Source organism: Rhea americana, unplaced genomic scaffold, assembly GCF_003343005.1.
Source record: "Rhea americana isolate MKP2758 unplaced genomic scaffold, rheAme1 scaffold_5, whole genome shotgun sequence".
NCBI lineage: Eukaryota > Metazoa > Chordata > Aves > Rheiformes > Rheidae > Rhea > Rhea americana.
This window is the reverse complement of record NW_028186645.1, coordinates 7,275,370-7,291,746: the sequence shown is the minus strand read 5'-3', so window position 1 is coordinate 7,291,746 and position 16,377 is coordinate 7,275,370. Positions and strand designations below refer to the sequence as shown.

The 16,377-nt window shown below is 38.4% G+C and overlaps 1 protein-coding gene across 1 annotated transcript in view; it reads right to left on the bottom strand.

Moving 5' to 3' along the window:
* Positions 1 to 16,377, bottom strand: part of CCDC88C (coiled-coil and HOOK domain protein 88C) — a 97,521-nt gene that overhangs the window by 8,791 nt on the left and 72,353 nt on the right. Inside the window, exons 16-24 of the mRNA XM_085317550.1 lie at positions 15,518 to 15,659; positions 14,760 to 14,948; positions 14,207 to 14,368; positions 12,866 to 13,143; positions 7,514 to 7,657; positions 5,958 to 6,144; positions 5,574 to 5,719; positions 4,069 to 4,158; positions 2,344 to 2,585 (exon numbers count right to left, since the gene is read on the bottom strand). Of these exons, the coding sequence (XP_085173676.1) occupies positions 2,344 to 2,585; positions 4,069 to 4,158; positions 5,574 to 5,719; positions 5,958 to 6,144; positions 7,514 to 7,657; positions 12,866 to 13,143; positions 14,207 to 14,368; positions 14,760 to 14,948; positions 15,518 to 15,659 (1,580 nt within the window). The remainder of the gene's footprint in view (positions 1 to 2,343; positions 2,586 to 4,068; positions 4,159 to 5,573; positions 5,720 to 5,957; positions 6,145 to 7,513; positions 7,658 to 12,865; positions 13,144 to 14,206; positions 14,369 to 14,759; positions 14,949 to 15,517; positions 15,660 to 16,377) is intronic.

Sequence of the window (16,377 nt, the reverse complement as noted above, 5' to 3'; positions counted from 1 at the left end):
AAAAAAACAAAAAACCCAACCAAACAAAAAAAAACTCTCAAAATCAGAACAGCAAAAACTTAAGCCTTATGCTCAATCCAAGATGAATTTTCATAGCTGGAACTGAAACCTCTCTAAACAGGAGGTTAGAATTCAAATATCAAAACACCTCATGGAGAATAATTTTACCAGCAGCTTCTGCTCTATATTCACAGCTAGACTATTTGAAAGCAGACAATGATGTTAAAAAAAAAAAAAAAAGGCATTTTTACATTTAGCTACACAGAATATTGGAAACTCCTCCAGTATTTGAAAGTGCTTATATGTTAGGTTTGTATTTTAGTAGGATTAGAACATTGTAGAAAGCATAGCAACAGCAGACCAGTTCAACAACTGGACATGATGCAAGTATGATTGCAAGAAAATACTGAAGCGCGTAATAACTTCACTTACTTATAAMATGCACCACAGCCAATATACATACGCAAACTGTATGCCATGAGGTCCCCTAAGTGTGCTGCATTGAAGAAATGATCCACAGTGTGCAACAATGATTCATCTTCTACAGGAAAACTTAAGTCCATGTTCACTAATCTGTGCTTTTATTTAGAGTATTGTAAAGACATGCTGAGTGTTTCCTATAAAGTGTGTGTTCTTTTAAGGTACATGAAATTTTTTAAAATATTTGTCAGAAATAAATGAAGATAAATGCTAAAGAAAAGGTGTTAGATATCTCCCAATTCCGAGAAAGAGAGAGGTTCATTAGGAGAGGATGGGATGTCGGAAGATGACCAGAACCGGAGTCGATTAGAGAGAGACTGATGATTCGATGGAGACTTAGGAGTCTTTTCTTTATCCTTGATTTTGCTTCTCAAAAAGGCAATCTTTTTGCGTTGTGCAGCTAAATTGTTATCACCCAGGTATCACAAAAAGAAGAAAAAAAAGGAGGGGAAAATTGTAAATAAAACTTAAATGCTTTAAAACAGATAAAGAGAACACATTTGGTGAAAAATGAAAAAGGCTAAACAAAGACTAACATGCATACTTAGAAGACTCAGATTAACACTTGGTACAATAAATATAAATAACTCCTTTGAGAACTAACTCTAAGATCTTCCCAAACACATCTTTATTAAAAAAAAAGCCTATGCTACTTAGTATATATTTGAGTTTCCTTGATGTCCTCCAGTCTTTAATACTGATACTCATAAAATCACAGAATTATCACCTCAACATAAGCATGTTTCACATAAAAATCAAAAACAATGAAGCCTCCAGAGAAATTTCCACTATCTAGCACTTAGTGAGGGCTTGGTTCTGGGGAAATGCAATCCCAAATTCCCAGGTGGGAACTCTGGATGCATGTTGAACACATTTAACATCTCCTGGAATCATATGGATGATTCAAGACATGCATTTTAAGTGATTCAAAGATTTTTAAGAAATAGAATGAAGAACGGGGAATAAAAAAACTCAATGAACAAACAAACAAACAAAAAAAATTAAACCAAACAGACACTTGGAGATAACAATATTCTAGTCTCCTCAACTGCTCACTCCTCTCCTGTCCCCTGCCACTTCCCAGTGAAAAGCAGAATTTCTTAAGAACTAAATTCAAAACTGCTTCTTGAAAAATATTCCTAGAGGACAAAAAGTTTTATAGGGAAATGACAAGAGTGATCTCAACAGAACGTGAAGTTTGGGGTAGATTTTGTTTTGAATGAAGATCATTGTTTATTTTGAATAACCTAAAAAAAAAATCCTATAACGAGGAACACCTGATTTACTGTTAAATTAACTCTGCCAAAACAGAAAGAAGAATCATTTCATCTTCTTTATGTTCCCCTTAGTGTTCCAAAAAAAMCCCCMAAAAAACTCCCTCCATTTTAGAATAAAAAATTCTTAGTTTAATTTCAGGTCAAAACATTTTATCAATCACCAAAATAATTAGAGATTATTATACATCAGCATTTTCAAAGTTGTTTCTTTTCTATGTGCGCCATCTCCTGGCAGTGGCTGTAAGATCAGCTATTACCCATTTGAAGAATAGATGTTAATGAACAGTAATATTACCTGGACCAGCTTTAAACTGCTTTCTTGCAAAGCCACTGTAAATGAAACACTCTCACAAATTTATTTAATAACATGCAATGCGTTCAGACAAACCATGAAACTCTGTACCCAAAGCACAAGGGTCATAAAAAAAGGTAAGAAGAAAAAACACAGTATCAGTTTACTAAAAGAAGAGATATAAAAAGGGATGGAGTACCAATATATTCTATATACTAAACCTTTCAAAAAAAAAAAAAAAAGAAAAAACCCAAAACTTGTTTAGCCTGTGAATTTAAGCTGGGTATCTCTTACCTTTGTTTGAAGAACCCATAGGTTTCTCTGTTTCTTCCATGGAGTTTGACCCTTGAGAGGTGTTATCCTGACTATCTTGTTGTTGTTTCAGTTTTTGGGAGACTGATGGAGACACAACTGTTTCTGGGGATTCAGAATGCCATGCAGAACACTCTACTGTAGGCTTCAACCGCTCCCTTGTAGCCTCCTTCTTTGGCTTGATTAATTTGACTAAGGCTCTCGCTCCAATCCAGTGGTTTTTCCTGATAAAGTAGGTTTTGTGAATGGGATCATAAAATGCTTCTCCCCTCCCCAAAAAAACCAAAGCAAAAAATAAAAAACAAAAAAAAACAAAAACAAAAAAAAAAAACATACCTTCCTAAAGTTTACTGCTCTGCTAAAACCATCCTACATTCTGAAGACTCAACACGAATTTCAGAGCTTGAGATTGGATTCTCTCCCAAAGTCAAAATTATTTTACAGAAATATGTCTTCAGCCATGCAAAACATGAGAAGGACAACTGTTCTCCCCCGTTAGAAATCAAAATTACACATATGGACCCACACAAGACATTTTAACAACGTGAAAAGCTCTACTACCTGAACAGGCTGAGAAGGGAAGAAGTGAAAGCTGCTTTAGAGATGATTTCTTCCCTTTGTAAGGGTATCAATCAGATCCATGTACGATGGAATTAGCATGGCTATTTTTTATTGTTCTTAATTTAATAATATTAAAGTCTTTTCTCTCTGATGGACTCATTCTACCTGAAATAGCAGCTCTGGAAGCTCTACTGCTGCTTAGTCACTATATGGCAGTCCATCATTTCTTAGGGATGCTGACCTAGTGTTGGTGATGAAGCAGTTCCAAAATGCAGGGGGGGGTTGTTTGGTTTGCTTTTCTGCTTGCTTATCAAACAAAATAGATTGTTTTGTACAGGATGGTCAAACTACTCCCCACTGTGAGTAGGCAGAAGCATGACCATTTACTGCTCTGCAAATTTTCACATTTAATAGCCTCCATTAATTCAAACAGAGCTAACAGGCAGCAACTGAAAACATACATTCTGAGGCTCTGGCAAGAATGTTTAGTAATTGCTAGTTGACCCATAAGGTCAGCGTTATTTTAGCAGTTAACTGTTTCATGTGCCCCAATTCACAGAAACATGAACTCATGTATTTCTGGAACCATTTTCTGACTTGAGGCCCCAGAAACTGTACCTTCTGACATTCTTAAGCTTTCCTTAGTTATGAACAGACCTATTACTGAACTTGAGTGACATAATTTAACTGTGTAGCAATGTAGATTTAGATTTAAACCACCCCTCCCAGCAAAAAAAAAAAAAACCCAAACAAACAAAGAAAGAAATTTAATTTTCTATGAAGAGAAAGGATGAATGTGCATCTCTTAAGGCACCTGCCATGCCAGTCTATTCACTGTGATCAACCTGCAAGGGATGAGATGACAGTTGTCAGGACAAATTGGCTCTATTCTAATTAACATTGTTTCAGATTCTAATATGAAAATGTAGGACCACCTGTGAGGTACACTGCTCTGCATTAGCATAACCTAAAGCAGTTGCAACTAATTTAGGGATAGATTCCCAGAGTGAGAATGAAGACAGAAGTGGAGATACCACCATTTGTCCTTATTTCAGATAGTTTCAATTATCTCTAATTACAAAGAGGCCTTTCTCACCCTCACAAATTTATACATCAATAACAGAAAGGGATCCAAATGGGACTTACTTTTTTGGAGTAGGATCATAAAACTTATACTGATCCATTATCTTCTCCTCAAGTTTTTCCTTGTGTCTCCTTAAGGCATTTAATTTATCTCTGTGAAAGGGAAAAGAGTATTCTGAACTGCCTGTATAAAGTTAAGCATGATCAAAAACCTGAAAACCAAAAGCCACAAGAAGAAATAAACTGAAATACCTTCCTATTACAAGGCCATATGTAAGCCTCACAATCCTACTGAGACCATTCACTGACTGCTTAGAGAGGGCAAACGTAAAACCCCTCAAACTTGCTGATGAGTAATTTTTTTTGATCAGCAGGCATAAAAGGTGAAATAAAAATAGTAGATTTATGTTAGATTAGTCATGAATATCTCCTTTTTTTYCCCAGTAATGAATGTCAAGGTTAATTCTGTTTTGTTTTTTGAAAATTTGTTTTTTCGTTTGTTGCTGATTCTTCATCCTCATTTGCAGATCACTGAGGAATTTCTTGGGGGGTCAAGATTTGTACTTGCTCAGTTTAAACTTTTTCTCTCTGATATAACTAGTTATTTTATACCTGTTCTGCTTACTCTATTGTAACTAGGGAAATTAATAACATTTTACCTTTTCAAAACTACTTTGATCACCTGCGAACAGTGTCAAAGCACTTTCCAAAGTGCCATGTAGGCTTACTGATTTTTCTTCACTATTTTATTAACACCCAGAGAGGATGACAGCAATCACATAAGTAAGAATCTTCTTTCATCTAAGGAGCAGAGCTAATGCATCTCCAGCAAAAAACTATCAAACATCTGCATAAATATATGTGGGAGTACATTTGAACCATATTCAGTTGCTTTCAGCAAAGAATTTCTAACACTTCAACTGTGTTATCCAATACTGAAATAAAACTTCATCAGTAATTTGTGTACCATTCTAAGGTGCTTGGACTAAAATTCTTAGGAATGCTTTTCTTCCTTTGTAGTGATAGAAGAAATTCACTGTAGTGAAAACAGGACTCTTTGTAAATATATGGTAGGTTTAAAAAGCATGTATTAMGTGTGTCACCTTGAGCGTCAGAGACAGCCTGATGTATGTTGAAACCTGAATCCTTTAGAAGAACATGAAAGGAAGCATTTCCTACAATCTAAATGACCAAAACTAAAGGAGTATAATTATTTGCTCTTCTCCAGTAATCTAGAATATAGAATGACTCTATAAGTGGTTTTAGCATTTCATTTTTTGTAATTAAGTTTTCCAGACTGGATCATCTGCATTGCTTGAAAAGAGCTGTGAATAAGACATGCTGTTCAGGTGTCTCCTGAACATCCTTTGTGGTAGGCAATGCAAAGAAATTACCTAGGTTCTGCCCAATACATACATCTCCTTCTGAACATTCCCCCCTTCCAGTCAGGCATGAAGTAGACCTATCAGTCTTCAGTCTGTCCTCCTTTCGCCTCATAGGGGAGTCATTTTGTATATTCAATTTTAAGGTTTCTTTAGGTTTCGCAARCTAAATCTCCAGTTTCTTACATGTACTGTTTCTGCTCCTCATGATACTGCTCCTTGTTCTCCATGTTCTGCTCCAGCAACATCTGATTCTGCTGGCTCAGCATCTGAATCTGACTCAGGAGATGATGATTCTCTTCTTCCAGATTTCCCTTTAGACGTGATAGCAGCTGTTAAACAGAAAGACCGATGAGCCTCTTCTCTGCAACTGACTTCTCTGGAAGCATACCATAATTAAGCTAACACAGTAACAGAACAACCTGGGAGACAAAACACTAAATTTTGGATTAAATGGGGTAAATGACTATATAGTCTGACCTGCTATTTACAATCAGCCAAAAACTTCACATTGAGAACATTACCACTCTAACAGGAATCTAACAGTATACCTACTTAATAGCAACTCACCTCACAGTGGTTATCCAGCTTAGTCAGAGAGATATCCATGGACTGGTGCTGTTCTTTCAGCTCATCGTAGCGAGCCTGCCAACGATTCAGCTCTAGCTGAGAGTTGTTCAAGGAAGTTTTCAGCTCTTTAGTGTGAGAATGCAGTCCTTCATACTCTGCCTTTAGCTGGCTGTGCAAGAAATTCACCCTAAACATGAAGAAGGAAGCAGGCTTACAAATAATACTTCATAGAAAGTACCTCACATTCAAAAGGTCATACCATCAGTGTGCAGCTGTCACTAAATCTAAAATTAAGTTCCAAAGACTAATTTCTCAACACTTTAAAATTTATTATTGAGTAGACAATAAAATATTATAGAGAAGCAATAACAGCATTGTAAAATATAGCAGATCTACAACAGAATTAAAAGAAAAACAAATGAAACATGTTTGATACTTCCTCAATGCATAAGACATTACAAGTTTCCAAGGCACAAYGCATTTAAGAGCATTTTGATATAAAGCCAGCTCCATCTGGCACAAAAAAAGAATACTCAGAACATTATTTTTCTGATGTATGAAATATGAGCATTACTGTGTCCTGCACTGTAAGATATTGTAATGTTATAAAATTATGCTGTAAGATTCTTCTAAAGTTTTTGATAAATCTAAAAATAACTACTATTCCTGAAGGCATAAAGTTAAACAGACATATAAATAGAAAAGACTAAATCCTATATCTACTGACAGATTGGCTTAATCTTCTTCTCTTCCAACACTGCAATTAACATTTTGCAACACCTTCCCTTGTTGCCACTACAAAAAAGACTCTAGTTGAGAAACGCAAGCCTGAGGGAACCTTGTTCGCAAAGCTGCGGTGCTTTAAAGTATGACCAAACTTAACAGGTGATTTTTAAACATTATTCAATCTGACATTGTTTGTACTTGTCATGACTATGGCACCTTATTTGTTCCAAACTTTTTCTTAAAGCATTTTCTTAGTATGAGCTGTGGCACTGTAACGACCAGTGCCCCAGCAAGGGTATGTGTGAGGGTGTTATATTTTACTGTTGTGTAATGTAAACTTTGAGGCTAGCTTACCAAAGTGTTTTAACATGAACAAACAGCAACATTAATTTCAAGAATTAAAGAATACTGTGTAAAAAAACATAATACAGTTTTCCTTACAAGAGGAAAATTGGGTAGGAATCATTTCACACAACTCGAGATTTTGGTGAGTCTTGGGCATTTGTAGTTCTACTTAAAGACAAACTCTTGAAAACAAATGATTGCAGAATCATACAGCTTGTGAACTGAACTACAAGTGGCAGTTTTTCTTGAATGAGCAAAAGTCTCAGAAACAGACCATGCCTGAAGCACTGAATAGTAACATTTGTTGACAGTGTCCATGAAGCTGATCATCTACAATGAGTTAAATGAAACAAACTAAATAAAACAGATGTTAAGAGAAATGAACAGATATCCTGAAGCTGTAGTAACACAGAACAAAGCAACTGTGTATTTTGCATAACTGACTTTTTAATAATATACACAAGAATTTGGCAAGGATGTCATACCTGTCAAGTTCCTCCCTCAGCTTCTGATTTTCCCCAGTGGTTATTGCATTTGTTCTCCTTTCTTGTTGCAGAATCTCTCTCTCAGTTTTCAAAACCATTTCCAGCTCTTCCAGTTCTGCCTTATGTTTCACTAAACTGCTGTATCTACAAAAGAGTAAGCGCATTCTTAGCTTTCATTCATGTATTTTTCTTCTTCTAGTTGAAGATAATTTTAATAGATGATACTACAACCATCAGAAATTTTATTTTCTGTCTGTTCGGTTTTGTACAGATTCATGTGGTTAAAAATCCACCAAGGCTGAAGAATTCCACTGTGTGGATAGAAGTCATCTTAATCTATAAGCCCAGATGGAGGTTTTTATGTACAAAAAAGAATGCAATTGTCAGAACTTTGTTTCATCTTCAGATCCTGATCATTCGATTGAAAGCATACGACTCCCTGGCGTGGAGAGAAACTGCATCATTTAACTGAGTCCTTGTTCATAAACAATTATCAGTGGCAGGTTTCAAGATGACTTAAAAGTATACTCTACACAGACAACAAGGACAATATCAGTAAGGGGTGACAGTGAAACACCCACAAGCAGRGGCTGACCTAGCTGCTTGAGTGGCTCTACTTTTCACCACTGAGAGATCCAAGGGCAGCACGGGTGTTTGTGCCTGGGCCTCAACAGGACAGGGCTCTATCAGTTACCTGGCTTATTCAGTTTGTGTACAAGTCATTGACAGCAGGGACTGGCGCAGAGAGAGCACGCAGATGCTTTCAACTGTATTTTAAATTTCCTAACTGCAGAAATGGTGGCACAACTTTGCCGATACTTGGCACAGGCATAGGTTAGGTGGGCTCAGCCTCCCTGAGGAGCTACCGTGCCTGTGTTCAGAAATTACTGCACAGTGTCAAGTGGGTTGAGGTCACTTTCTAAAATARCAAGCTGTTCTCAGAAGATTTTGTCCTCTAGTGGCCTCTGTCAGAGAATGCACTCATCCACACAAACAGCAGAAACCACTGGCAACACTGGTGCAGAGAAGGTCAAACTCACCAGTACATTTGCCTGTGACAGTGATAAAAGGATACTGCCCTAAAATATGCCTGGGCAGAGCTACCTATGCCACTCTCAGAAGACTCATTTTAAGCAATTTTGAAACAGCAACCCAATAGAAGAGACAGCAATACTTGAAAAAGTTTAACAAACATTGTCTGCACTTGTCCARCCAGCCACTGGTTGACTTGTCTTAGCAGAGATGAATGCAGAGCACAGTCACTCTAGCCACTGAGACTTCAAAACAGAAAAGAAAAGTAGCAGAGATCACCAAGTACACTGGCTCCTGCCAACTTGTTTTTCTTTCAGGCTACCATTCCCTTCATCCCAGAGTCATATTATAGCCTGTCCCAAATTCCAGTCCATTGAACAGCCACACAGAAAAGTACCTGTCTCCCAAACAAAAGCTGCTTTTTACTATTCATYCCCAGTGGTAGCAGTGGAGTTTAATTAACTTTATTTATTTGKTTTTTTTCCTTCATTCAGCTCCAGGACATTTCAAATTCAATGTCCATACAACAAATGGAAGAACCTGAAAGCAGATGAAGGTTTCACATCCAGCTCCCAAAAGGATTTTTCAAACAAGACATTGTGCCAATCCAGAGTCTGAGAAGACAAACTCCACAGTCAATACCTTGGCAGAACTTACCTTGGCGTTCTCTGTAGGAACTCTGCTGGAAATGCTTTCATCATTTCCCTTTGATACGGCTCCTCTGTTCATTTTTAAAAATAATCAGAAGGCTTGAGTTGGGTAATGAGGACTACTTAGAAGGAAGCAGCATACTGGTCCAGTTCTACAGCTTGGCCCAGCTCCTCATACTGCCTTTGAGCATGGGAACTCCTGCTGTGGACCACAGCTGCTCCCTTAGACATTAGGGGATAAATATGAAATTAGAAATCATCTGCAAGAACGCAGATGATCCTCTATCGCCAGAGCCCTAGTGAAATCCCTAAGCAAAATTTATTGTAGACTGGATTCACAAGAGGCTTACTATTTGAGCAGGATTACACAACTTGGTAAGTATGAAAATACCACTGCAATGAGAGGMTTTGTCAATAGGCAAGGTTACCAAACCTATAGGCTAGTCAACATTCATGCTCACTCCATTTCTTTAGCATCAGCCTCAGGCAAATGGGAAGAGGGTTTTTATAAATATTTCCTTATAGATGTAAATAAAATACATTTTGGCTCTGACACAATCCATTCCCAGACTTGAACAGYCATATTCCTCCTTACTCCTGTTTCAACTGCCGTTTTTGACTTTCATCCCTTCTACTGCTCTGTTTGGAGAGATGTTACAGGTGGATATTTGTGACTGAGAAAATTTAAAAAATGTTCAACTATGATAGGAAGCATGTAGCAAAAGGAATCCATAAATATGATCTGCAGACAGCACTGCTAACATAATAATGCAAGTCCCTGCAATATATAACCTGCACAGCAGGGATTCTCTTTTTCTACTGGGATGAGTTTTTCTGGTGTTYGTCCAGGATTATAGACCTGTTCAGCGCAAGTTCAGCCCTGACGAGGCCACATTAAGCACTGCATCCGGTTCTGGTCTCCCCCGTGCGTGAGACATGGAGCTACTGGAGAGAGTCCAGCCTAGGGCTACAGAGATGATCAGAGGACTGGAGCATCTCCCCTACGAGGAACAGCTGTGAGAGCTGGGCCTGTTTAGCCTGGAGAAGACTGAGGGGGGATCTTATCAATGTGTGTAAGTACCTGAAGGGAGGGTGTCAAGGGAATGGGGACAAACTCTTTTCAGTTGTCCCATGTGACAGGACAAGAGGCAATGGGCAAAAACTAAATGACAAGAAGTTCCACCTGTATATGAGGAAGAATTTCTTCACTGTGAGAGTGACAGAGCACTGGAACAGGTTGCCCAGAGAGGCTGTGGAGTCTCCTTCYGTGGAGATATTCAAAACCTGCCYGGATGCAACCCTGTCTAACATGCTCTAGGTGACCCTGCTTGAGCAGGGGGGTTGGACTAGATGATCTCCAGAGGTCCCTTCCAACCTCAACCATTCTGTGACTCTGTGAAGTCAAAAACTGCTCAAGGGTCTGCCAATCAACCATAGCTAGTAAGCTGTTATCTCCCCTTGGTAACATGCAATATTTAAAGCAATTTAAAAATGAAGGTAAAAGTATCCAGCTTTCCTCTATTAACTTAGGCAGCCAACCRAACATTGCAAAGTAAAGAAACCGCTATTAATGGTAAATGGCTCTAACATACTAACTTTCCTTTTCTTGTTAAGTCAAACCCACATGTTTGTGGTTTGCTTGACTGTGACAGGCCATTTCAGTACTGTGACGCACAACCTATTATTAAATCCACAAYGCAGTACTAAGACCGTGTAGATATAGTTGAAGGAGGTTTAATGAAGTTTAGTCAGGTGCAGAAAACACTCTGTGGTATCAAAAGCATCAATGTGAGTTGCACAAACCTTACGGATCCTGGCTGTACACAGCATTAGCAGGCCACAAGCTAACTTATAACTATAGCTGCTGTGGATTTTTCTATATGAGCTGCAATCACAGGTTTCTGCAGGAGTGCAGTCCTGCCATAAGCAACAGAACATGCTGTCACCAACTGAGAAAAACAGACTGCTTTGGTGTCTGGGACAAGCAAAGCCCATCTTGCTCAGACACTGCACAGGCCAGCTGCTTAGCTGTACTCAGCTGTTCTGGAAACATTTAGTGGGTGGTATATTCTAGCTGAAGGTAAAAGTGAGAGATTTCATCCTAGCACCAAAATGCCACTGAATGGCAGAAGAAAACAAACAGTTCTCTTCCAGCTGCTTTTCAACCTTCTCCCCTCTGCCCTTCTCAGCCATTTGAACACAGTACATTGGAGGGTGGGGGTGGGAGGGGAGCAGGGAAAGAGTAATTTGTCTCTTCCTCCCTCCACCYACCCCGACAGTCAAATGAAGACACAGGCTGTCCTTGACAAGCATCTTCCAGACTGACCTGTTGAGGAGAACACTGCACTCTTAAAACTACCAAAAGATCAGCCTGCTCAGAGTATACAGAAAATCACCATCTGTTCCCCTGCAGTATTTCTCACTGGCAGTCACACCTCAGTAAGATGGAATCCAAATCGTTAATGTTCATGATAGTGGTCTGAAGACTTATCACTAAAGAGAACCTATTTTTCAGAAAACCATTGTCTTCTCATGCTACAACTGTTTAATAAGTAGTACTCAGGAGAAGAAGGAACCCAGCAAACTACACCTACACACCACAGTGTGATGTTCTTGAGCAAAGCCTGCATCAATGACAACCATTAATCAGTCTGAGTCTACTTGGTAAGCATGAACAGTGTCTGTGTAATCACTTACATCTCATTATTTAGTTGACAGCCAAGCAGCTGTCCTGTCAAACAGCCTCAGTGGATATTTTCATCACAACAGGTTTATTTCTGTACTTCATCAAAATCTGCAGAACACTGTATTGCCAGTTCCTTTCGGTTTGGGAAAGTTCAGCACTAGTTTTTAATCCACCCTCAAAGATCACCACTGAGTTACTCTTGAACACTGACCCAACTTGGGGTCTTGCATAAAAACACTCAACCTAAAAAACAGATATTTTGGGAAAAATAATTGAAATGGTTAAAAAAAAAAATAGTTCTGATGAGTATGCAGAATAGTCTTTATGTTGTAGTGTATTATTTATACCATTACATTCAAGCACAACCATCAGAAAATGACACTTACTAGAAACTGAACAATAAACTGATTAATCTGATTTCACAGTTCAAAAAATGTGAAAAATCCTGAAACAAAAGCCTTAGATTGTGAGAACTAGAAGGAAATAAATAATACATCACTGTTTCATATCCGGCTCAATATGGCTTCCTTCGGCCAGCCTCTTTGGCCATGAGTGATGCCAGATATGATCATCAATGATTTATATTGTTTCTCGTATCACTCACACTTAGGTAATTAGTTAGCTGACTAAGAGATCTTATTGTATGACGAGAAAAGTATCACATGATAGGACTGAGAAATTCTTTTTAAGCATATGTGTTATTACAGCCTAGATCCTTAAATGTAATAAAGGTCTTTAAGCTACTTCTAACAATGTATTCCCTAAAGACCCTCTTTGCTAAATATCATCAGAAGTCATCCACGGTCTGCCACCTTCGCAGGTCTGAAATATTTAATCTCCTAATGCCAACAAAAATTAAAGACATTTTGTCAAGATAACATCTTACTATAATAAAACAGTAATTTTTGTTTATAATTGGAGAGGAAAATTTAAGACTAACATTTTGGCTACATAACTTCCCTGGGCATTGAACAGTGAGCATACCTTTCTCCCAGACCTTTATGTTCCAGATCCAGGTTTTTGTGTAATGTTTTCAGGCAGCTGTGCTGGTTTATTAGCATTTCATATTCCGTAGACTGCCGTTCATGCAGCGAAGCAAGGTGTTCATGATCCTGAAGCAATGATTCATATTCAGCTTTTAACTGCTCCTTCTGTTTCAGCAGATTTTCATTTTCATTTTCCTTGGCTGTCTGCTGATTTTGGAGTAAAGCATTCTGGGCCATYAGTGAAGCACTCTGAGAGCTGAGGGTTGAATTTTCTACCTAAAGTTTCTCAAATAAAAAGCAAGCATATTTATTTACACTTACCAGTACATATAAGGAGCATGCAATAAGTTTATATCTGCATACAATTAATCAAAGATACACCGCTTTATAGACTTAAGACATTTATGAACACTTAGGCATCATCTCAGCATAGAAATATGCACCAGAGTCACGCTAGCAAGAGTTTCAAYGCATCAGGATAACGTCCAAACTGTAATGACACTGTTATACCAGCAGATACTCTTCAATCTGAAGGTTCAGGGGAACTGGAACACTTGCAACCCAACTATATCTCAAACATCACGTAGAGAAGCCAAAGTTGTTCCATGCTTGTGTATAATTGAATGAAAACTACTACAGTTCACACCACTGTCTGTGGGGGCAGCAGTCCTAACAAGTTTGGTTTGAGTAGATGCACAGTGCTCCAGTTTTATGTGTTATTATTCTGTTTCACTTGCAGGTGAGAATTAAGTTAAAAGAACCAAAAGCTATGTGAACTGCAGGGTTGCAAAGCCAGAAGAAAGTGAAATCTGGACAATATGAAAACTAGCGCTAATCCRAATTTGTCTTTTAAAAATTTTCTTTCTTGAGCTAAATTAGTTTTTTCGGAATTAAAATGACGTTTAAGGGTAATTGCTTCTCACATGCAACCTGGACATTTTGTTTGAAACTGATCTGAACCCATTGCTACAATGTTTCTTGGGATTTGACTTGCGTCCTATTCCCATTTCTTCCAAGCTCTTTCACAGACATAGCACTAACAGAAAAAAAGAGCAAAGAGTTTTACTGCAGCTTCTAGAACAACAGATCTAGATTCTGTTGCATCATTAGTTCATTTTAAAAAATGGTCTCAAATAATTACCTTTTTCATAAAGATAAACCTAGAAAGAAGCCAGTTTCTCTCCTAGCTTGGAGAAATTCAGATCTCAACCTAAGCTCTACTTTAAGGGCCTCATCTTTATGTAAGTGTATCAACCAACATCTTCTTGTCAGTTGTCATTCTCCATACTACAATAATGAAATCCAGTCTACTGGCAAAAAAATGCAGGGTTATTCTGACCTGRAGTTTGGCTGTCTGTGTCTGCAGAGCAGTGTTATGCTCCTGAAGGAAGACATTTTGYTTCTGTAGTGTCAGGATCTGATTGTTGAAGGAGACATTCTGCATTTCCAAGTGCTTCAGCTGCTCTTTAAGCAGCTGCTTCTCAGTATGCAGGGCAGCATTCTAAAAGAGATGGGATTGAAAGGAGGTAATATGAAATGAAACAGCTGTTCTGATCATTCAGAGTCTTATCAAAGGTGAGAACCAATTAGCAACGATCCTTGCAAAAAATGTGCAAGAGGAAATTCTTCCTAGCATTAAATGAAGGTAAGACAGATATTAAACACAAAGTTCAAACACAGGGTTCATTCTCACAGAGATGCTATACAACACAGATATACCATTAAAGCTTCACGTGGTCCTAAGAGATGTCTGAGGAATTTGGAAGACTTGAGTGCTCAAAAAGCCCACCAGATTCCAACATCCTGAAAAACAGGTCCTAGCAATCCMCTAGTCACAAGGAGCTGGTCACAAGGGAAGTCTGAGAGATAACAGGAAATGGAAGAAGGCTTACATTCCTTTCCAATTCAATTGCCCTGTCTTTCASTTTCAGAAGCTCCATGGTAGCTTCTCGGTGTCCTGTTTCTAATTTCTCCTTCATTTGGTGATCAGGAGTAAGTTTCTCTGCAGAACACTTCAGTGAATTCTGAGCACACTGCCCATCCTGTTGGGTCTGCTTGAGTGCATCAAAGTCCTTCTTTACCTGTAAAGCCAACAAGGAACAAACTTTACAACTGATTCAACACTGGGATTTTATATAAATAATGATGTAATTTGCAGCTCCTCTTTTGCACTGTAAGCATTTAAAGGGATTCAAGAATCGTCACCCCTGCTTCTCAGATTGGGAAACTGCGGCAGACAGGTGAAGGAACCTGGGTCTCCAGGCTGGCAGTCAGGCACTCCTTGACTCAAGCTCACTGTCACTTAGCAAAGAGGTTATCCTTGGTGATAAGTTTCAACTGCAGTCTGCCTCGCTTCAGTCTATACTTTCATTGAAGAAAATGCCAAGAACCCATGGCCATGAAAAAACATGGGGAAACAGAGATTGCAAACAGCAGTTACTTAAAAATACTCCTGCCCTGGACCACAGCCCAAGAATTTTGCCAAGATCAGTGCTATTTTATACAATGGGGCAGGAGAAAATAAATCAAATAGCCTTTGAGGGAACTTGTAAATGGTGAAGAAATGTATACAATTTGTTCCTGCTGAGCAAAAAGCATGCGAATGTGCAGAACTATATAGAGAATATTTAAAATGCAGTTCACCTCTTACCATATTTAGCTCATTCTGTAACTGCTGGTTAAAGTTCAGTGTGTCTTCCACTTGAGCTTCCAGYATTGCAATCTTTTCCTCTTTCACAGCTACCACTGTTTTTAGCGCTGACTCAGTTTTATTTTCCAGAATCTTGTATTTTCTGAAAAACATGAGGAGAAACCACCCCCCACAACTTTTTAACATCTGCCACTAGGTTATGAGCCACCATCCATATAGCAGACTTTACTTTCACTTATTCTAAATCTCATCAYGTTACATAACATGTGTTTGCTTCTTCAGGAAGAGAATTTCCTCTAGTACACAGCTTTCTGCTGACAGATTATTGCTGAGGAACCTGCTTATGGGAAAATCCAATCAATTTTGAAAGGGGTAACATCTATATGGTTCTATAGAAGTATTTAAAGCTATAGTAAAAAGATTTTCTATTCTGCCTCTAATTATACTACAGATATTTCTTTTCATGTCTCTTCTGTACGTTCCTAATGGGAAGAAAAAGCTGCAACAAGCCCTAAAATTTTTCCAAAAAGCATATGTTTCTCTAACTGGGTCTTATCAAGAAGCCTATACCCATGTGGGTTGTTGGGCTTTCTTTGTTAATGACCCTAGGATTTGCCAGCAGGAATTTCTTAGGCAACATCTACTTTTATATTAATAGTTGGCTGCACCACAAAGTCTTGTCACACACCATCTTAAGGACAACAGTTAAGCATTGTTGTTCTTGCTTATAAAGACAATACCAGGAGGAATATACAGAGTGGATCACTTAAGTGGTTACCTTACTGCTCTACAAGGGAGCTGAGACACACAGAGCGAACGAGCGTGTGACAGAGACACGTGCGCGCAAACATGCACACAGA